The sequence below is a fragment of the Myotis myotis genome, unplaced genomic scaffold (genome assembly GCF_014108235.1).
Source record: "Myotis myotis isolate mMyoMyo1 unplaced genomic scaffold, mMyoMyo1.p scaffold_m19_p_8, whole genome shotgun sequence".
Classification (NCBI taxonomy): Eukaryota; Metazoa; Chordata; class Mammalia; order Chiroptera; family Vespertilionidae; genus Myotis; species Myotis myotis.
In genome coordinates, this window is record NW_023416390.1 from 35,267,127 (window position 1) to 35,289,098 (window position 21,972).

General features: G+C 52.3%; 1 protein-coding gene across 14 annotated transcripts in view; it reads right to left on the reverse strand.

The window, feature by feature from the left end:
• The window catches only part of PER2 (period circadian regulator 2), a 34,576-nt gene extending 13,243 nt beyond the window's left edge, over window positions 1-21,333 (reverse strand). For 3 of the 14 annotated variants that reach the window (XR_004969253.1, XM_036319107.1, XM_036319105.1), the window contains exons 1-15: window positions 21,176-21,329; window positions 16,381-16,803; window positions 14,673-14,920; window positions 14,128-14,190; window positions 12,527-12,681; window positions 9,792-9,913; window positions 8,428-8,629; window positions 7,902-7,953; window positions 6,857-6,999; window positions 5,863-5,941; window positions 3,546-3,652; window positions 2,606-2,759; window positions 2,276-2,384; window positions 1,207-1,332; window positions 464-548 (exon numbers count right to left, since the gene is read on the reverse strand). Coding sequence is in view for 13 of the 14 variants with exons in the window: in XM_036319107.1 (XP_036175000.1) it covers window positions 464-548; window positions 1,207-1,332; window positions 2,276-2,384; window positions 2,606-2,759; window positions 3,546-3,652; window positions 5,863-5,941; window positions 6,857-6,999; window positions 7,902-7,953; window positions 8,428-8,629; window positions 9,792-9,913; window positions 12,527-12,681; window positions 14,128-14,190; window positions 14,673-14,920; window positions 16,381-16,401 (1,666 nt within the window). In the remaining variant the exon portion in view is untranslated. The other 11 variants (XM_036319109.1, XM_036319106.1, XM_036319108.1 and 8 more) reach the window with 11 other exon arrangements.
• Between the last annotated feature and the right edge of the window lie 639 nt (window positions 21,334-21,972).

Below are 21,972 nucleotides of genomic sequence, written 5' to 3' on the forward strand. Positions count from 1 at the left end.
CAAACATACGGCCCACGGCCACTCCGTGGAGCGAGGGCCTGCAGGGTGCCAGATGCCCGCACAGAAGCTTAGGGCTGTGCTTTTTGTTTTTGCTTTTTAAATATGTTTTTATTGATTTCAGAGAGAGGAAGGAAGAGAGAGAAACATTGATGAGAGAGTATCATCAATCAGCTGCCTCTTGCACTCCCCCTACTGGGGATCGAGCCTGTAACCTTGGCATGTGCCCTCACTGGGAAGTGAACCAGTGACGTCTTGATGCATAGGACAATGCTCAACCAACTGAGCCACACTGGCTGGGCAGGGCTGTGTGTTGAAGGAGTGAAGGCCTTGCTGCCTGAGGGACAGGGCAGGGGATGTGCACACATTTAAAGGGTAAATTCCCTGCCACCCACAGTTCAGGTGAAAGATAGAAAAACCTGGCCGGACTACAGTTTTACTGAGGAAAGGGTGAATAATTTTTTACCTGTAGCAGATTTTCTCTTCTGTTCTCCAGATTCATCAGAATAATGACTTTTGGTTTTGACCTTGTTAGCATTTTTAGAATTTTCCTTGAATAAAGACAAAATAAGTACATTATTCTCTATCGGAGACTGCATAGTGCTTCAGCCCCACCTCAAAGAGAGAGAAGCCAGAGTAATCCCAGCGAGGAGGAGGAGGTGCTGAGTGGGAATCTGTGAGGCCAAGTTAGAGAAAACGGACCTGTGATTTGGAAGAATAATAAAAAGAAAGGGGGATGCACGTTCCATTTTCTTCCTTCTACCCTAAAGTTAAACCTTCCCTTTTGCTTGATTTGCCTTCTTTAAATAACTTTTCATCCAAAGCTTTAACTACAGTTTTAGCTGCTTCAACTATTTTCCCCCTTTATTTTCTTTTTAATCCTCATCCGAGGATATGTTTTTATTGATATTAGAGAGAGAAGGGAGAGAGAGATTTCACATTGATTGGTTACCTCCCGTATGCACCCTAACTGGGGATCGAACCCACAATCTGGGTATGTGCCCTAGGGATTGAACCCATAACCTTTTGGTGTATGGGACGAGGCTCTAACTGAGCCACCCGGCCAGGACTTGCTTCTTCAACTCTTAGAGATGATAAAGTAACTCCCCATGAACAGAACTTAGAGAGCAGCCAGGGTTGGTTGAATGTGCTTTGTGACTCCCGCATGCACCATAGACAGGTTCCCAGGGGCGGGGCAGAGGGACGTACTGCTCTCCTCCTGCGGGCGTCCTCCTGGCCATTGCTGTCACTGGAGGAGGTCTGGCTCATGAGGTGTTCGTGGGACCCATTGCTGCCCAGGCTCCCATAGCCGCTGGAACCACTGTGCGGGACGGGCTGAGGAGAGAGCAGACAGGAGGCTTAGGTACAGGGTTGGGGGAGGGGCACAGCTGGCCTGTGGGTTTGTCTTCCCGAAGCCCGATTCACAGCTCTCAGCCTCTGCCCACAGCACCAGGGTCCCTGGATCACAGGTCCTCTGCTCACATGGGGGCGGGGGCGGGGGGGGAGGGGCGATCTTGGTTCTAGTAAGGGTTTTAGAAACTAAACTCGATATATTACAGTTTTGCCCCAGTCTGCTGACCAGGAAGCCGAGAGCGGCTCAGCCATGGGGTTACTGTTCTCGCACTAGTTTTCCTTGAGTACTATGTCCCCAAGGATAGTGGTAGGCGTTCACAAGTCCCTCTTCGTGCCAGCACAGCATCCTGAATTGGAGTGACCCCATCCACCTGTGGGAGGTGACATGTGGGGTCAGTACCCAGGACTCGGGAGCTGAGTTGGGAGAAAGGGTCTAGGTCAGGGGTGGACAAACTTTTTGACTAGAGGGCCACAATGGGTTCTTAAACTGGACCGGAGGGCCGGAACAAAAGCATGGATGGAGTGTTTGTGTGAACTAATATAAATTCAAAGTAAACATCATTACATAAAAGGGTACGGTCTTTTTTTTTTTAGTTTTATTCATTGCAAACAGGCGGATCCGGCCCGTGGGCCGTAGTTTGCCCACGGCTGGTCTAGTTGCATCCTTCAGCTATTAGCAAAAGGCTGCAGGTCAGAGACAGACCCCAAAGTGCAAGGCTGGGGCTGCCCCAACCTGGGCAAGCAGCAGGTGTGCCCAACTGTCGGGGCCTGGCACAGACTTTGCCCAAGCCACCCACACAGTGGACGAGAGAACAGGCACCAGCGTGCAGGGCAGAGTGAGACGCCGGAAGGATGGGACCTCAGGACTCAGAGCAGTCCTCAGGCTGCCTACAAGGTAGGGATTGTCCTGCGGGTGGGCACTCACCTGCAGCAGCAGCCGGTGGATCTGCTCCGTGAGCTCCTGGATGCTGGGGTGCAGGGCCGGCTGTTCCTCTGCGCATGGCTGAGCGAACACATCCTCGTTCAAAGGGCCCCTGCATGATATTCATGGTCTGACAGTCAGGCTGTGCTGCACACCCCTGCAAGGCCCCGTTTCCTCTCTGCAGCCCCCCAGGCTGCCACCTGCCTGCTCACCACCCTCTTCCTCCCCCTCACAGCTCTGCTTGAACTAGGCCCCTCCCACTTGGGGGCAGGGCAGGGCAGGGGCAGGTCCCCACAGGACTGCCTAGCGGCCCAGGGCCCTGGGAGCACTCACACTCTGACTCTGTGCCGGCCAATGATGAAGGAGATCTTCCTGCTCCAGGGGTTGACGAAGCTGGACCAGCTGGTGTCCAGTGTGATATACTCCCCATTCCGGGTGCGGAACCGAAGGGGAGAATAGTCGAAGGGCTGCCCGCCAGACTGCAGGACTAGGAGGGAAAGAGCGTTCGGGGGTGAGAAGCAGTCAGGTTCGCAGGAAGAGAAAAGACAAGCCCAGATGCCTCGAGTTCATGGCTATTTGAAAATTTAAGAGCTGCCAACAGCTGGTCTAAGCTGCAGCTCTCAGTCTCAGTCAGCTTTCTTTGTGTGTGTGTGTGTGTCTTCTTTTTACTTTATTTTTTTTGAATTATTATATTTTATTGATATTAAATATTTAAAAAAAATCTTTATTGTTAAAAGTATTACATATGTTCCCCCTTTCCCCCTATTGACCCTTTCTAGCCGCCCCTCCCCCCTCAGTCCTTCACCACCCTACTGTCTATGTCCATGGGTTATGCATATATACATACAACCGTTCCACTTTCAATCACGACAAATGTTTGTTTTTGGCCACATCGTGATGTTTCAGGACGCACATCTCTGTTAGCTTCCACTGGACGTCTCCACATGTCATTTGTATCTATGAGGCCTGGGCTTTGGGGCACACGTGTGACCACTACCCCAGCCTGGCCACTACCTCGCCCACCACAGCTGAACCTGTGCCCCCTCCTCCCACCTGCCGGGGATACCAACAGTAAGGATAAGATGTCACTCAGGCCACAGGCCACAAAGGACCCACGGACAGTGCCAGGACTCCCGCAGGAGGTGGGGCATCCATCACCCATACGATGCAGGCCAGTCTGACCTATCTTTGCTGGGTGCTGACCTCGGGAGACACCCCGGCACATACCAGCTTTTGTCAAAGCCTTTAGGATTCACCAGGAGAAGGGACCTACTCTTTTTGTGGATGGCAAGCATCAAGGGCCGGTCACTGGGGTGAAGCTTCAGCAGCACGGGGGTCTCGATCAGGTCCTGAGGTAGGTAGCCCAGGAGCGGGACCGCTCTGCAAGACAAGTGCACAGGCGTGTCACCCCTGCCGTTGTGCTTGGGGACACATTCCATAATGCAGCCTCCAAACAGGGGAGCAGACCATCTCTACAACCATTCACAAGGAAAGAAAACAACTACCAGCTCCCATGATAGCCCCATTTACAGGATCAAAATTTAGGAATTAGGCTAACAGAGAAGCAGTCTTTCAATTAATTAGTGAAAGACTACAGCATCCCCATGGGTCTGTAATACAAAACAAGACCCTACAAGGTCCTACCCGTCATAAGCTGAGTGGTTTTAGCTTTGTGTCCATTTCCTGAAAGAATCAATCATGAAAATGTTTTTCTTCTTCTGTTAAGATATTTTTCTTTTTTGTGCTTCCTAAGTTTGGCCAGATATGGTCTGGCATGGATATTATTTATGTTCAATTTTTTTGGACTGGATATTTTTAACAAGTTTTGAAAACTTTTTAACAAGCCTGCACCTGGAACCCCTGCCTGCATGTCTTCTCCAGCCCAAGAGGTTTTCCTGCTCCTGTTACTGTGGCCACTGTATCTACTTCTTATTTACTGTGGCTTCCCTGGGGGGTCACCAGTACTGCCTGGAGACCTGCCCTCAGTGCCCACTGATCTTCTTGTAAAAGCTGTTTGTTTTCCAAGAAATCGTTAGTGTCCCTCTTCCCAGAGTCCTGTCCCCTCTGCTGCCCTGTGCCCTCTGCAGCCTGGCCGCTCTCCCCTCTTCTGAGCTGCACCCCAGCCTTCCTCTCCTCGGGCAGCGTTCTTGCATCCACACAGATGTTTTCCCAACTCTTCTGCTCATGTGGAAGGACAGTCTCCTTTGAGTCTGAGAGAGGCCCCCCTGTTCCCTGCGGGGGAGAACTCTCTTGGGCCTTGTGTTTTCCTTTGGCCGGATGTACAGAATGTTCTTGGCGTCCTCCCAGTTCCAGGCCTGGCCAGGAGGGAGGGGGAAGAGAAGGAGGAGGAAGGGGAAGAGGAGGGAAGAAGAAGAGGAGGAACAGGAGGAAGAGGGGGCAGGAAGTGGAAGAGGAAGGAAGAAGGGGAGAAGGAACGGGAGACAGAGGAAGGAGGAAGAGAGGAGATGAGGGGAAGGAGGAGGAGGTGGTTTTGCTGAGGAAGGCTGTGCTGACTAGGTGTGCCTGCTCGCCAATCCTTCTGCATGTGAGTTAAGTACATTCCTGGGGTGGGTTGCAGATAGAAGTTCTTAGATTTTTGGAGGAATAAAAATTATGCTGGGGTTGCCTCACAAATGCAGCTCCCAGCCCCACCCTCTGAGATCCTGGTTGGGCAGGGCTGGTGGGGCCCAGGAACCTGTGCCTTGAAGCCTCCTCTCAGTCATTCTGACACAGGTGGTGGGCAGCATGCACTTGAGCAGCCCGGAGCTGGAGGCCGCTGATCCCAGGCCACCTGGGAGCAGACCTTTCCCAGGAGACCTCAAGCTCTGTGCCCAGGGGTGGGCAGTGGAGAGGACCTAACTCTTGACGGTGTCGGTGGAGGTGACACTGGCCCATTTCAGAAAGCGCAGCATGCTGGCTCTTCTCAGTCTACTTCCCGTGGGTCTTCTGAGCAAACTCCTCCCCGACTGCCAGCAGCCTGGAGCATTTTCTGTGCAGAAGGAGCTGGGGAAGGCACACCAGGGCCCTGGCCCAATGCCGGCAAACCCTCAGATGTCAGTGCTCCCAGCAGTTGCAGCATCCTGGCTGGGACACCCCAACGAGGCTCTGGACAGAGGGTGCAGGTGACACGCAGGCTGGAAGGTGCACTTGTGCTGGGAACCTGCCCACTGATGTGCACCTGTCCCTGGCGCACCATCCCCACTTGTACCAGTGCTTATCCGTGTCTAACCTTGAAACGAGTTTAAACAGTCTTAGAACAATTACCAGCTCCCCTGACAGCCCCATTTACAGTCTTTTTATGTCAGGAGGTTTTTAGTGTAATTCCACAATTATCTCATTGCTTAAACATCCTCAAATGCTTTTGTTGATTACCACACATAACATGCAGGCTTAGCTTTAGCTTAACAGCTTCAGTGTCAAAACCATGAACATTGATTGAGCTTTCCTTAGTTATGAAGTAATTACCAAGACAACGACAGACGCTAAATGTCTAGGGAGGGAACCTGCGGGCCTGGGGATGCAGTACTGGTTCTGAGACAAGGGTGAGCACAAGGCGTGCATGGGCAGCGGGGGCAGCACACGGGGCTTACCTTTCGTCTACGTCCTGGAACAAACAATTGGGTGTATGTGTGGTCGTAAAAATTCTCTTTTCTGGAGGAATTCTAGGGGCTGAAAGAACAGAATTTTGCTCAGATGTCTGATTCTGAGGAATGCACACATTTTGTAGTTACATGACAATGACTAGAAAACCACATGCTTCGTTCAGTGACAGGCTCTGACGGCAGCCCGAGAGCCCTCGCCAGTCCCTCGGCTCTGTGGGCCAGACCTAGTCAGGGAAGCCAGGACTTCCCATTTACAAAACCGCACGCTACACACAGGCTTCTCAGAAACTCCTGCTGACTATGTCACAGCTTGGTACGGGGGGTCATTAGGAGGACATGATCAGGATGCTTGAAGAACCCAGACTTGGTAATTTGGGGGGGGTGGCCTGAGGAGCTGGCAGGACCAGGAAAGGACACCTGGCGAGATAAGCCTGCTGCAGAGACTAGATTTCTATAGGCAGAGATGGGGAGGGGGCGCTAGGAGCAAACAGGGAGTTAGGGGGCCAACTGTCTGCAGGAACCTGGTGTCAGGAGGACGGCAGACTCAGTGGGAGGTAAGAGTGGGGATGGCTTGGGGTTCTGAGGAAGAGCTGGTGTCCCTGCACTTCAGAGGGACCAGGGCCAAGGCCTGGGTGTACACAAGGATGGGAGGGACTTGGGCCCAGTCTGTCAGGGCTGTTCTCACTGCATGGATGGAAGGCAGTGGGTGGGGAAGGGGAAGGGCACCCACGGTCACAGTGATGGCCCGGACATGGGTGAGATGTTGGCACACAGACCCTTTAAATGCGTGGGGAGGTGGTGTGGCAGGGTCCCAGGAGGGCCAGGTGACAAAGGTGGGTGTGCTGAGTCTCGAGGGACATGGAGACCCTGTCCATGGCTGGGGAGGGCTGCGCTGGAGTCCACCGAACAGACATTACATCTGAGCCAGGGGAGTAACTGAGGGACCAGAGGAGCCCTTGGCTGGCCTGGGCCTGGCAGTCACCTTCGTAGCCGGAGTGCACCCTCTCTGCCAGCAGCACGCAGCACAGCTGGCTCTCAGCACCCTGCTGCTCCGGCACCTTGACCAGGTAAGGCGTCATACGGAACGGGTGGTAGTGGATCTCGTCTTCATGGTTCTTCCCGAAGCTGAAGAGGAGGGTGCCATTAGAGGGTGGAGTTATGACAGAAGGAACTGTTCCTCCCCCACAGCTGGCTGTCATCTCAGCAATCCCTTCATTTGTTGTAAAGATGCCCTCCCATCCCACCACAGCATACTGGTAGATGGATGGGCAGCCCTTGGCATGCTGTCTGGGCCTCATCTCCACCTGAGAAGCTGGGCCCACCACCCAGCCCCTCAGATTTCCGATGACGTCACAGGGTAAGTCACAGTCATCAGCCCTGAGAGATCTATTGAGCTGTCTCTAGAACAGTTTGCGTTTTAATTAGGGAAAGGGATGCTGCTCCAACAGTGGGGTCCTGCTCCACTTTCTGAGGGCACCGCTGTCTGGCCAGGGGTCGCTCCTGACACTGCAGCTGGAGGCTTATCTGGTCACCCCGTTTTAGGCTAAAAGCCCGTTGGGAAAGCTACGGAGCTCTCCCCAGGAAAATGCACTTAAAAAAATATACATTCAAACCGAAGGCTGCATGTACTTTTGGGGTCCCCAAGGACCCCAGGATACACGCCTCCCCAGGTAAGGCCCCTGGCCCGTTTCCAGGTGATGGACAGCAAGTCCCGGCTCCTCAGGCTGCCATCCTCAGTGAGCACTGGCTGAAATCACCCCACTGTTGACCAGGCTGTCTTAACCCCTTGTGAACATTTAAAATGCAGCTCTGGCCACGTGCTTTCTTTTCACTCACTTTTTTAGAAGTATGAGTGCTGCATGGCCCCTCGCTCCAAAGATGGGAGCACAGCCAGGCTCGTGGCCTTCCCGCCCGGAGTGGAGCACGGACTGGAGGGAGACGTCTGGGCCTCCTGCACCTCCCACCAGGTGCTCAGGATGAACTGGTTGGGCCATTTCAAGTTTAGGAAGACCTGTCACTGGGCTTACCTGACACGGCAGAAGAAAGACTTCTCCTCCATGCATTCTTGAGTGGAAGAATCTGAAAGAAAAAGCCTACAGTCACCCACCCAATGACACGACGACGTATGGAGAGCGCTGGGTGCTCCTAAAGACAGTACCAGAATCAGAGCCAAGGTGTGGCACAAACCTGCCAGAGCTCAAAGCGAAGCCTCAGAGAGCTTTTATCCCAGTTCTGGCTAAAATGAAATCTATTCATGAGCGCGGCACATTCCAGAGTTTACAGCCAGGGGTCTAATGCCCCCAGATGCGCCTGGGCTCTCCCCCCTCCGCAGACTCACCTCAGACTCCAGCTTCTCAGAACTTCATTTCTAAAATGCCTAACATGTCCTAAAAGCCTCTGAGATGTTTGCTCCCTCTCTGAAATTCATGAAAAGACTAGTTTTCTCTCTAAATTTATTCTGAACAACTTCTGATCTCTCCCCTGGGACAGAGGCCGCCACGGCTGTGCTGGTCTCCAGCAGAGGTGACATGGGCAGCACTCCCTTCCCCTCACCTGTCCCACTGCAGACACTCCACGGAGGAAGCTTGTAAGGCGTGGTGGAGCTGTGGAACACGCTAACGTCATGGGGCGCCAAGAACTCCACGAACTTGGCATCGTGAAAGGTGTCTCTCTTACAGTGGAAGATGGAGGCCACCTGGTTGGAGATGTACAGGGTTTTCCCGGTGACCAGGGACACAGCCGCAGCAAACATGTCCTGGAAAGGAAGAACATCTTCGGGTCAGAATGGGCAGAGGGGCCGGAACAGGACGGGCACACGGGTGGGACAGGTGACAGGAAAGGGGCACGGAGGGTCAGGGAAGGCCTCTGGGACCTTCAGTCCCGACCAGAATAACTCTATTTCCCCTCATATATACTGGCAACCAAACAGGATATTACTTGAAGAATCACATTGGGGCTCCATTCCAAAAGGAACCCAGGGGTGCGGATTCCCACAGGTGTCATCCATTCAGTATTCTTGGGTACAGAGCCCCTGGCGTCTGAATTGAGAGGTAGAAGGGCCCTGCACACCTCCCCCTTTGTCACCAGGGCTGGGGTGTCCCTCTCCTGGGGTGCCGGGGACTGTCTGGGGGCTGCAGGGCTCTGGACCTCTTGAGCTAAGGACTGGTTGGGGGGGTGGGGAGTACTGGAGGAAGGTGAGAAGGAGTGGGGGAGCCCAGTTTTCCAGACAGCTTTGAGAAATGCTGCTCTCTGAGAAATGGGGGCTCAGGGCACGGCCAACCTGTTCCTCGTCCCGACCTCCAAGGGCCCCACCTTTATCAGCCACTTTAAAATGCATCAGGTTTGGCCCTAGCTGGTTTTGCTCAGTGGGTAGAGTGCCAGCCTGTGGACTGAAGGGTCCCAGGTTCGATCCCGGTCAAGGACATGTACCTCAGTGCAGGCGTGTTTCCTGGCCCTGGTGCAGGAGGCGACCAATTGATGTGTCTCTCTCACATCGACTTTTCTGTCTCTTCCCCTCCCTTCCACTCTCTCTAAAATATCAATGGAAAAATATCCTCAAGTGAAGATTTAAAAAAATAATAATAAAATAAAATGCATGAGGTTTGGAGTCTTATGAAGCTGAGTTTAATCCCAGGGCACCCCCCGATGAAGCCCTGAACAGTGAACCAATTGCCCCTGGCGTGTCCTCACCCTGAAGTGCACTGTGCTTGGTCACGGTGTGTGAGGTGCCGGGTGGAGCGGCCAGGAGAGCACAGGGTCTGGGAGACATCTGGAGCAGGACTTCTGAACCACTGACTCTACATTCTTTTTCTAAGGTCTGAACTCACTTCCTGCAACTCCAAACTCTGCTGCCATCAAGCCACCGGCCAGGCGGTCACCAGCTCACCGAAGGAGGACTCCCCGCAGGAGACACTCACCGTGCTCTTCATAATGGCCTCGGAGGTGGCGCTCCGGATCTCCTCTATGGTGTAGGAGGGCACGTCCGGGCCGCAGCTGTGCTTCTCGCTGGACATGAGCAGCTGGTAATACTCCTCGTTGGCTGCAGGAGAGACCAAGAGGCAGCTCCTAACTCACTTTTCTCATGAAAAGTGGGCCAGGAGACCATCTCCTGGACACTGAGAGAACGGATCACAGAAAGACAAAGGCAAAACAGAAATTTGGGGGTTTCCCCTGAAAATCAGAAGGCCGATGGTTACAGAACTTTGTAAACAATAAATACACATTATCTTAAATGACAAGGCCACAGAGTTCCACCTAATGCTCACTTTCCCCACGAGGTGGTCAATCATGATGCAATGTCATCATGTCCATGCAGGATGGCTGTGGTACCCCTGCTCTGCCTCCCGTGGTGGTCTCAACTGACATCCCATCCAAACAGAATCGACTGCTAAGGTCACTGGGCACAAGAAACAACATGTGGAACAAACTGCTCAGAACAGACCCTGAAGACAAGGGCCACTCATCCTGGAACATCTGGCATGGCTTTGGGGTGACCCAGCCATGGCCAAGAGGCTGAAGAGGACCCCTTAAAAGGCCACACAAACCAGCACATAGCCACTTTCCATGTCTGGCACAAACTCTCCCAGCCAGACTACATGAAACAAGCCCTTCCCATGGAATTCATCCAAACATTAGAAATGTGAACACTATTTGAAACGTGGCTTGGTATCCTCATTGGTGACAGGCTTTGCTTTGACTGCAGGCTGTACCTTGAGATAGTAGCTGATGGTAACAGAATAAAGCACTGTTTCACCTTTCTATCAGCCTTGGAGTTTTTTTCTACTCTTAAGCACGTTTCTGATGTGTGGTGTCCACTGGGACTCAGTGCATGTGTGAAATACGTAAGTGAAGGTCAAGTGGTGGGAGGGTTCACACATCTACCCCAAGGAGATACAGTGGGGCCTTGACTTACGAGTGTCCCGACTAACGAGTTTTTCGAGATACGAGCTGTCTCTCGGCCGATTTTTTGCTTTGAGTTGCGAGTTAAAATTCGGGTTACGAGCCAGCTTCAGATACCCCACCGCTAGTTGGCGCAGCGAACGTCACAGTGAACGCCACAACATCAGCCCAGCATCACGTGTCTCACTCGTTCACAATTGATTTGACATACGAGTAATTTGAGTTACGAGCTGTCACAGAATGAATTAAACTAGTAAGTCAAGGTCCCACTGTACTGACTTTCCCTCTGACTCAGCTTCTCGTCAGTGGACCAAACAGCTAAGAAATCCCTCCACGTGCAGGGGCTGGGGGTTTCACTGTAATGACAAGGGTCCATGGAGTGTCCCCTGTTGCAAGACTAGGACTGCACACATGCATACCTGCCCCAAGACTTCTACTGTTTCTCTGAGGCACTGAAGACATTTAAGAATTCTCAAAGTTCTCATCCCGTTTCCCAGCAGCAGACTGAGAGGCCAGGCTGCGAGGACCTCTTGACCAACTTTATAGCTAAACCATCCTGAGGTGACCCTGAGCACAGGGTCCTGGCCTGGAGGCAGAGGCACCGAGGTGACCAGAGACCCAGGACATGGGGTGTCTGCCCAGTGGAAGGTCTGGTGGCAGGAGCAAGTGAAGGCAGATACTTATGGGCTTGGAGTTGATTGAAATGGAAAGTGTCTGAGCCCAATGAGCTAACATGTTGGGTTTGCAGTGTTTGCTCATAGGTTCCTGCATCTGTGAAGGTTCCTGCAATGTGTCCTTAGACAAAAGCCTTTCTCTAATCCACCAACTACCGCCAAAAGCTGTCACATGCTGCCATCGAATGATAAAATCCAAACATGCCCACAGGTGGATGGAGGCTGGATTTCGGAGGTCCTGTTACCATGCACCTGTGATGGAAGGAGGCACTCTGCCCTGCCTGCCTTCCTGATCCAAAGCCCACCACCATTGAAACTCACACATTTTTAGATAAACAAGAAATAAAGGTGTGGCTTAGTGGTTGAGTTTCAACCCACGAACCAAGAGGCGGTTCGATTCCCGGTCAGGGCACATGCCTGGGTTGTGGGCTCAATTCCCAGTAGAGGGCGTGCAGAAGGCAGCCAACTGATGATGTTTCTCCCTCATCAATGTTTCTATATCTCTATCCCTCTCCCTACCTCTCTCTAAAAATAAACAAAAACATATTTAAAACAAAAAGAAATAAAGAGCCCGGGGTCTTGAATGAAGAAGCTCTAAGATATTGCCTTTCAAGGATGAGCTCTGTTAAACCCACCCACCCCTGGGGTCCCTTCATGTTTTCTTTTAAAGGAGGGGCAAGTCCTCAGCTAAACACTATGGGATGTTTCGCTTCAATTCCACTCTGAGCTGCCCACATCACCGGGCCGTCGGTGGTCACCCGCTCCAGCCAGAGCTTGGAAGATGCTGTACCCTCCTCACCATGACCTGACCTAGCCCACAGCACAGAAGCTTTATGTTGTACATAGGTTTCTGCTATCAGCTGGCTTTCTATCCGCTTTATTTCTTCCTCTAAAAGTCGAGTGCAATAGACAGCTCCCAGTGAACTGAGATTTTCAATTGTGACAGCTCCACGAGACCCCGAAGTTTCTTTCTTCAGTGTCAGGATTGAGTCTTGAAAGCCAACACAGTCCAAGCGGTAATGTGGGGGGATCTGACACTCACTTCTACAGGCTGGAACAAACACATGAGGTAGGCATACCTTTCACCTGCTTCACGCTCCTCAGGGCGTACCTCAAGGTCGCCAACGTGCTGGCTTTCCCCTTGGCCTTCTTGTCTGTGGGGAGGTGGACCTTCAGCTCCTTGAGCGTTCTGATCAGTTCCTTGTGCGTGTTGGCTTTGGCAGACTGCTCACTACTAGAGTGAAAAAGATCAGACGTTAGCTTTCTGGGTCCCTTTTCTGAAGAGATGTCCGTCTGGTCCAGTTTCTTAACCTGGCACTAGGACATCTTGGTCCATACAGTTCTCTGTGGTGCCTGCAGGATGGTGAGCAGCATCCCTGGCCTCACCCATGTGAAAAATAACATAAATGGAGGCACTTTAAAATGGAGTTGGAGCTGCCATCCCCAAGCAAGCTGCCTTGTAGTCTTGCTCCTCAAAACTTTGGAGTGTTAAAACAGGGCAACATTGTGTCCCAAAGAACTGTTTACAAAGGTAACAGGAAAGCAGATATTTAGCCACCAGACTGAAAATTAAAAACAGTGTTTAGAACTAGTGTCACTATGTTACCTTATTTGCACTACAGAATGCCTTCCTTCTATGGATATAATTGCTCCCCTTCCCTTTCTCATAAACACCCCTTGCCTTTGCCTCCTAATTGGAACACTATTTGGGTTTCTGCCTGAATCAGTGCGTCCTAAATAGCTGTTCTTTTTTACCTACAATAAATGCTTGTTGCCTCTCACTTTGGCCTTTTATTTTTAGGTTAACAACTACTGGAGACCAGCAGTACCCTCACCAGCTGTGACAACCAAAATGTCTCTAGACATTGCCATATCTCTTGGGGCAGACGACTCACCCATGGTTGAGAACCACTGCTTTAACACAAGTGAATGGGTCAGACATCCCTCCAGCTGGCTCTTTTCCCCACGAGTGAGAGCCAGGCTGTGCCCAGCAAGGCCTGCTGATCGACCCTCAGAATCTGGCTGAGCAGACTGATGGTTGAGCTGGGCCTTCCTGTCTGCCTCAGCTAGAAGATGATTAAGTGATGGAGAATACAGAGGACAGCAGTGGCTTCCTGGGGCATAAACGTGAATAATGAGTTTAGGAAGACCCCCAAGAGGAGAGGAGATTTATAGAAGGATCTTCAAACTTAAGGAGCAGAGACGGGGAAGGCAGGGCAGGTGGGCACCTGCTGAAGGAGATGGACGTGTGTAGAGCAGAAGGTGCGGAGAGAATGGTGGACATCAGGTGTCTACGATGGCAAAGAGCCCTCATGCCCAGGACTAAGAGCTGGCTGTGGCTCCAGTGAGATATGAAAGTGTCTGTGGATAGGAAACTAAGGATACACTTGTTACAAATACCTAAACAGGGTGAGGAAGTTCCAGATGAACAGGTCTCAGACGCAGACAAGGTCTGCTTGGATAGAGCTGGAGGAGCAATAGACCCAGAGCAACATGGGGGGCTCAGGGCAGCCTGCAGGGACAGTCGTGACTGGAAGGGCACAGCTGGGTTCACAACACAGACCAATAGGTTCTAGAAGAAGCTTAAAACAAGTCACATATCCCCCAAACCTAACCTCCAAGGACAAATCTCTTGGTTTCTCCTAAGATTCTAAGTCAAGGAGGTTCTAACTGGCCTTACCTGCAGCCGCTTGTAGATGGGTTGTGTTCAGACTTCGCCAGTATCAGGCTGTAGGCACCTGGACTGTAAGGACAAGAAATAAAGACAGAACTCAGAGACTCTTCCACCCACAGCTCCTCCATCTAATCAGCGATAACAGGCTGGATCACACCACAGTGAGAAACACGAGGGTAAGGTAAAACTGAAACAAAGCCTTCAGAGACCAGGAAAAGTAGGTATTGGGAGATGAAGAGCCAGTGCTAAAGGAGCATGTTCATGTTCTACAAAGCACTCAGCTGCAGGCGAGGTTACCTGACACGCAGCCTCCTAAGATCTCATTATGCACTACCGATCTGTTGGCAATCGGATCTTCAATGGCCAAGTGGCATCATTAGGAAGGACAAACCCTAGTACATTTTAGTTATTCTAAGTTAACAAGATTTTCAAAAATCTGGAAAAAGTTGATCATCATGATTTAAAGATGGTGAAGCAATCAAATTACAACAGAATGAGACCCTGAAAAGACAAACAAGGGCCTTGCCTCCACGGGCCCCGGCTGCCCCTACCTCTCTTGAGAATCGGGTGACTCCACCAGCATCCCCAGCTCCTTGCTACTGTCGTCACAGTCACTGCCCTGCGAGTCCCGCCCTGTGGAGCAGTTCTCGTTGGTCTCATTTCCGCTTGAGCCACTGCTCATGTCGACATCTTCCTGGAGCAAGACCCCATTGGGTGTGGGATCCATGGGCTCCTTTGTGGGGCTACTGGGGTTGGGGGCAAATCCAGCAAATTCATTCATGTTGGCTCCTGAAGGAAGCTGGCAAACGAGAGAAATGTTGTCAGCCAGAAAGCGTGCAGCCTTTCCGTGGCTGTCCCATCAGGGTCTTTCTTCATACTTTGCCAAGTGAGGGGGTAGCAGTCAGGGTCATTCACAGGTATCTCATGGGTATTTTTGTTCTTATTCACTGAGCGCCCACCTGCCGTGAATTCGGAAGGCAGTTGAATTAGGCAGCCACAGCCCTGACATGGCAAGCTGCTGATGGCCTCATGAGAAGGCAACAAGAGCACTGATGACCACTGCCCAGCATGTGGGAACTTTGGGAAATACAGTGGGGCCTTGACTTACGAGTGTCCCGACTAACAAGTTTTTTGAGATACGAGCTGTCTCTCAGCCGATTTTTTGCTTTGAGTTGACAGAGTAATTTGAGTTAACAAGCTCCTTAACAAATTAAACTCGTAAGTCAAGGCCGCACTGTACACCGGTTCCCACTGAGTGGCTGGCAGGGCCTGGGACCCTACAGGTTGTCTGGGATCTCAGAAATCTTGAGCATCACAAGTTACAGGAGACCCTGAAACCAGGCTGCAGGCAGGGGGAGAGGTGAGGCTGTGAGGAGCGGGTGTTACCCTGTGAGGAGGGCAGAGCAGGTGGGAGCACATGAGTTCCAGGCCCTGCAGGCATTTCCAGTGTTTGACTAAGGGGATCCAAGTGGAGTGCAGAAGTAGGCAGAGTGCAGAAGGGAGAAAGGCCAGTGAGGAGTTTACACATAAATTACACATAAGTTATCTGGGAAACGACTAGGAACCATTGAAGCACTGCACTGTAAGTACAGACTGATGTGCCTTAATTTGCATTTGGACCCAAGAGCAATCACACTCCCTGGGGTGAACTTTGGCCACAGGGGACAGGTCAGCGGAAGTGGTCAGTGGCTAAGTCCTCTCTCCATCCCTCCATTGATTGGAGCGTTCTGAAGCTTTCTGTCTGTCCTTTCCTTTCCTCTCTTTTCCTTTCTTTCTTTTTTTTTCGGGGGGGGGGGGGGGAGTCTTGCTGATGAGATCTCCAGGGGCTGAGTGATATGCTGGGTGTCCGTGAAGCAGGGCCTCATCATTAGGACGTCATCACATGTGTGTGTCCTGCCTTTTCCTCTTCATTTCCCTTTCCCTCACCATGGCTGCCCTGGGATTGCATCTCTCAGTAAAGTGTAACCCTCTACCCAGACTTTGTTTTTAAAAGAACCTGAATGAAGACAAACTGAACAGAGTGACAGAGCAGGCTAGCTGGATGCAGAGGAAGAATATTTTAGGTAGGGACAGCAAGTGCAAAGGTCCTGAGGCAGGGAGTTTGAAGAAGATGGCTGAGTCTGGAGCAGAGGGCAAGGCAAGAGGAGAGTGATATTAGATCAGAGCCAGATCTGCACATCAAAGTGGCAGAACCTGGACTCTGGCTTTATTCTGAGATGGGGAACTGCTGGAGAGTTCTATGTAAGACGTGACTCATACTTTAACAGGATTGCAGGGCATGGGCAAGGTGGAAGCAAGATCTCTCAGAGGGCTTCAGTGGAGTTGCCAAGGGGCTGCCCACCCAACTTCCTGGACACCTCCTATGTCATCCGGCAGTCCTCCTCAGACAAGCAGCCAGTCCTTTTTTGCTGAGTGAATTATGAAGGCTGAGTGGTTACATGAGTAGCTCCTGGGTGGTGGGGCTTCCGTGGGTCCCCCACTTTCTGACCGTGTGGTCTTGAGCAAGTTTCCTTCCCTGTCCCTGTTTCCTCATCTGTCAGATGGGGCCACAGCAGCACCTGCCTCCTACTGGCTGCTGGGAGGGTGAAAGGATGCAGCCCATGCAAGGTGTCTGGGATGCAGTCAGTGTCCAACAGAGGCTAGCTTTCATCATCACTGTCCGTTACAATGGGAACACAGACACTGTAACAGAAGTAATTTGTTTAAAAGGAGATATTTCATTGCCAGGAGAGCTATCTCTGGCTGTATGTAAAGGACTAAGCGCTCAGCTGGCCCCACCCCAGGCGTACAGACATCCTCAGGAAAGAGCACCACACACTTCGCTTCCATCACGCCCTGAGGGCTTCGCTTAGCTCCTTGCAGGAGCTCCTGGCTTTCATGGCCCACCACCGGGGACACTGAGTAGGGCTCACTGAGTAGGAGTCACATGATTACCTTAGGTGGAAGACAATCTTTTTTTGCAAAGAGAGTCAAGTGAGCATGCAGAAATGTGAAACAACAAACCAAACCAAATCATCCCAAACTTCATCTTTCCAGAAAATGCATCACTCAGCACCGACAGCTCTAATGGACCGACCTCAAATTGCCAAGTTGGCAAAACCAATGTGCCCATCAAATCAGACTTTGCCTCCTGCCTTCCACAAACATTTATGGAGCACCTGCTCATGCCAGCACTGCCCAAGCCCTGGGGAGCCCCGGGAAAGCTGGGTTTCCAGTTCTGGGGGTGGTGCTCATGGTCCAGGGTGCCAGGGGCCCAGGAAGGAAAGGGGCTGCCAGAGAAGCTGGGGCCTGCACACCTGCCCCTCGAGGTTCCTTTGCTGCCTCCTTCACAGATGTCTACACGCTGGCTCTGTCCCTGGAGAACAGTCAGACCCAAGGAAGGGGCTAAGCTCAGGCCTTGACTCGGGTCATTGATCATACCTCCGGTGGCAAGCACTGCCTCTGCCGCACAGAGGGCCGTTAGAAAGTGCAGTCTGCAATGAGGTCATAGTCTGAGATGGGTTTCACAATAATACAGGAGGGGGAAAAGGTGGGGATGGAAGGAGGGGGCCAGAGCTAAAACTCTTTGAAGCTGACCGATGGGTTCATGGGGATTCATTACACTATCCTCTCTACTGTCATATTTTAAGAGGTTCCATAAGAAATAGTAAAAAAAAAAATAAAAATAAAAAAGGGAACAAAAGCATAGCCTGGGTCCCAGTTCCACTTACCATGGCCACCCCAGGATAGGTAAGGCTGCTCTCATTCAATAGCCTTGAGCTTAAGGGGAAGTTCATTTCCTTGTGAAAATCTGAAATAGGCTCAATCACTTAAGGCAATTGGCTTTTTGAAATGAAAGTATAAATACACACAGAAAAGTCCCAAATCATAAGGTCACAGCTTGATATATGTCCACAAACTGAGCACCCGTGTCCCCAGCCCCCCAGATACCCCTGGTGGTCCTTGAGCCACCACTCAACCCTGGTCACACACCACCAGTCTGACTTCTCACAGCCTGATTAATCCTGCCTGCCTTTGCACTTTATATAACAGGATCTCACAGCCTGTGTTCCGTGTCCACAAGCTGGCGGTATGTTACAACCCAAGATTTATAATACGTTTGTGTCTTCCTGGTAGGAGCCAAGTCCCCAAGGCCAGCCTGCTGTAATCTGAAGAAAATGTTTGTCCTGCTAAACAAACACCGTGCTCTCCATGGCAACAGCTGGGTAACTGAGGAAAATGTGACGGCAGTGTCCAAATATGGAGGGGAAGGAGGCTGGGGAGACGCACGTCCTGGCCTCACTAGACACCTCCACACTCTGAGCTCTGCCTGGTGACATCCCAAACATGGAGCAGCACAGATTTAAAACAACAAAGCAAAAGCGCCAGCGTCCCAGCTGTGGCACTCAGGGAGCCGGCTGCCACAGTGCCTGTGAACAGCGAGCTGTTCTTACTCTCCTCTCTGTCACCCCAGGGAGAAGAGCACTAGGAACCCCCAAGGCCTTTAAGAGCTAGAGCCCCTCTGCCTTCATGACTGCCAGTGGCCTTGACTCCTGCCCACAGCCGGTGGCTGCTCACCTGGTCATTTACTGCTTCTGATTTGCACTAGACTTGGAAACACAATAACAAACTTGTTACGATGTGCACAAAGGAGCATAAAGAGTTGACAGAGGCCCCTGTCAGGACCTTCAGGTCCCCTGCTGGATCCGCAGGTGGGCCAGTGTCTGCAAGTGTGGGGCACAGAGCATCTGCATAGCTTTGGGGTTGTGTGTTTCTAGTGAGTTTTGCCTAAGACGTAGTTTTCGGCATCACTCTTTCTTTAGACTAAATGCTGAGAGGTCCTGCCAGGCGCTCAATGACCTGACAGAGCCTGTGGTTTGCTGAGGCCCAGAGAAGTTACATCATCATTTAAACACAGAGGTGTGCCTGCCAGGATTTTTCTAAAAGTTGTGTGTGCATCAGAAATAGTACAAATGAAAGGAAACTTTCCTGTTTCCTTCTAAGCAGGCAGACATGCCTCACAGGGGATGTGCCTTCACAGAGTAACCTTATGTGGCCTGAAAGCAAGACTGTGTCAGAAATCTGTGCAGGTGCCTGGGGAAGTCATCCTCAGAGTGAGAGGAATCCAAAAACCTAGGAATTGAAACAGACCTCAAAGATGGCCTAATCCAGCGGTTCTCAACCTGTGGGTCATGACCCCTTTGGGGGTCGAACGACCCTTTCACAGGGGTCGCCTAGGACCACTGGAAAACACATATATAATTACATATTGTTTTTGTGATTCATCACTATGCTTTAATTATGTTCAATTTGTAACAATGAAAATACATCCTGCATATCAGATGTTTACATTACGATTCATAACAGTAGCAAAATTACAGTTATGAAGTAGCAACGAAAATAATTTTATGGTTGGGGGTCACCACAACATGAGGAACTGTATTAAAGGGTCGCGGCATTAGGAAGGTTGAGAACCACTGGCCTAACCTGAGCCCCCATTATAGAGAAGGAAACTGAGTCCCAGAAGGGAATCTGAGTCACCCAGCAGCAGTGGCAGCAGGGCTCCCCCTCTGCACCCAGCATCCAGTCTCCACAGAGAGCCAGAGCTGCGTTCGTGCTGTACCAGTGAATCACACAAGGATGACGATGGCAGAGAACTGCAGACACCCACGATATCATCCCTGTGTTGGCATATCACGTAGCTTCCACTTAAAAAGGAGTCCTTTTCCTATTTTACCCACGCACTTTATAAAAAGTGATTAGCCTTGTATTTAAAAACTTAATGGCTAATTAAAGCCTCAGGTAGAGTTCTGTTCCCTTCCTAGTCAAATCCAGCCTGGGACCAGACACTCTGGGTACGGGTAGGAGCATCTCCCATTTGCAGCCAGGGAAGTCAGTGGCCTCGCTGTGTCAGACAGGGGAGGTGAGAAGTACTCGTGGGGGGCTTCTGCCATGCTGCTAGGGCTCTTAACATTGGGGATCTGAGGCCCCTCCTCCAAAATTCCAACCCTCTCAGGGAGTCAGCAACCAACTTCAGGCCTTCATGGAACCTCAGAAGCTCAACCTGACCCAGCTCATGACCCTCAGGCTGATGGGAGGACCCTGCAGGCACCCTGAGCTCAGGCCTGGCCGGGCTATGATGTGTGCCTAGCAGGGATCTGGGCTCCAGTGGCCTCATCTGTCAAGCCAAGGGGTTACCCTAGATGATTTCCCGGGTACCTGCTGGCTCCGTTGTTCTTTGAGTATGAATCAGCTTCCCAAACTGGTTTCTTTGCGTGGGTTACAGAAACCATGGCAACCAAGTTGTCATCCCTTACCCTGGCCTTCCTGGAGAGTTTAGCAGGCTGCCACCTGCCCCTTGGCCTATGTCTGGGACTCGGCAGCCAAAGGGACACCAAGAAGGATGGTGTGACTGATGTATCACAGTGGGACCCCCTCTTCTACCCAAGCTGGGGAGAGAGAATGAAGGCAGGGAAGTCCAGGGTGGGCATAGGGGGTGAGCATGAGATGAGGTCTTCCTGTCCCCAGGGTTCCAGGCCCACCAGTGGCCCTTCCCTAGCTGGAGATTTGGCTCTCTGGTCTCAGAGCAGGAAGCCAGCTCTGAGAAGGGGCCCTCGGCGCTCCCAGAGACAGTTGCACTGACCCTTGGTTGCCTTCACCTTTCCGGCCCTCTCCACTCTGGGCGTGGGAGGGTTCATAGAAGAAAATCACCTAGAGAAGGACAGGCCAGTGTGGTGTCACAGCCGCTCCGTGACCTTAGACAAGTTGCATAACCTCTCTGAACCTGTTTCCCGATCTTCAAAATGGGGATAACAGTACCCACCACGCACCCCAGGCCAGTCTCAAGCCAAGAAGCAATCAAATGGCCCAGGAAGCTCTGGGATCGAGCCTCCCTGGGCTGGCGGAATCGCCGCCGTCGCTCGGAGGCCGCCCGCCGGTACCCTGACCCGCCCGCCCGAGGCCGCGCCGGCCAGGCGGCGTTACGTAACCAGCGAGCCGGCGTCTGGCCGGCTATCGGCGTCCGGACGACGATAGCCGCCCCGGCCTGGCGCTGGTCTCCCCGCTGCGCACTTACCGCGGAGCCGCGTCCTCGCTTGTCCGCGGGTCCGTTCGCGAGTCCGCCCGCCGAACTGGCGCCTGCTGTCGCAGCCGCCGAGAGCAGCGCGTAGTGAGCAGCGTGTAGCCGCAGCGCAGCCCGCCTTTGCCGCCGCTGCCGCTGACTTGCCGCTGTCACATAGTGGAAAACGTGACCGCGCGCGCTGCGCCCGCCCCCGGCGCCCTCTATTGGTCGCGAAGAATCTTCATTTGCATACCAGGGAGGCTGGCCTGCGTGTGTCGCACACCCATTGGCCACGTTGCCCGTCGCTCTCTTTACATAAGACGCACATGGAACTCCATGTTCACCGCGTCGGTTCTTCAATGAAGACACGGCACTCTCTTGCCCCCCTCCTCGTCCTCCCGAGTGGTCCCTTCCACTTCCGGCCTAGGTGTCTTCCATTCAAGACAGCTCGCATCCCCCAGCTCGGGGAGCGCGGAGTGGCGCGTACCACCGCGGGACGGGGGGCGGAAACAGGCTCCTCTGCACCTCGTTCCAGCCGGCCGGCTGGCGAGCCCTCGCTGAAGTCCATGCCCCGGGAGGCTGCCACCTTCAGCGACTGGCCAGAGGCGCGTCCCCAGCGGCCGCGGGAAACTCCCTGAGGACATCTTTCATTCACGCATTCGCATTCATTGACTCTCATTCATTCGCCGCTAGGCGCCGAGCTCCGGTGAGGACCAACACCAGGTGGTCCTGCAAGAGCTCCTGGAGCACGCCCACCCGGGCCATCTAGGTCCCAGATCTTCCAGAACTGCCAACTTCCAAGAGGCCTTTCT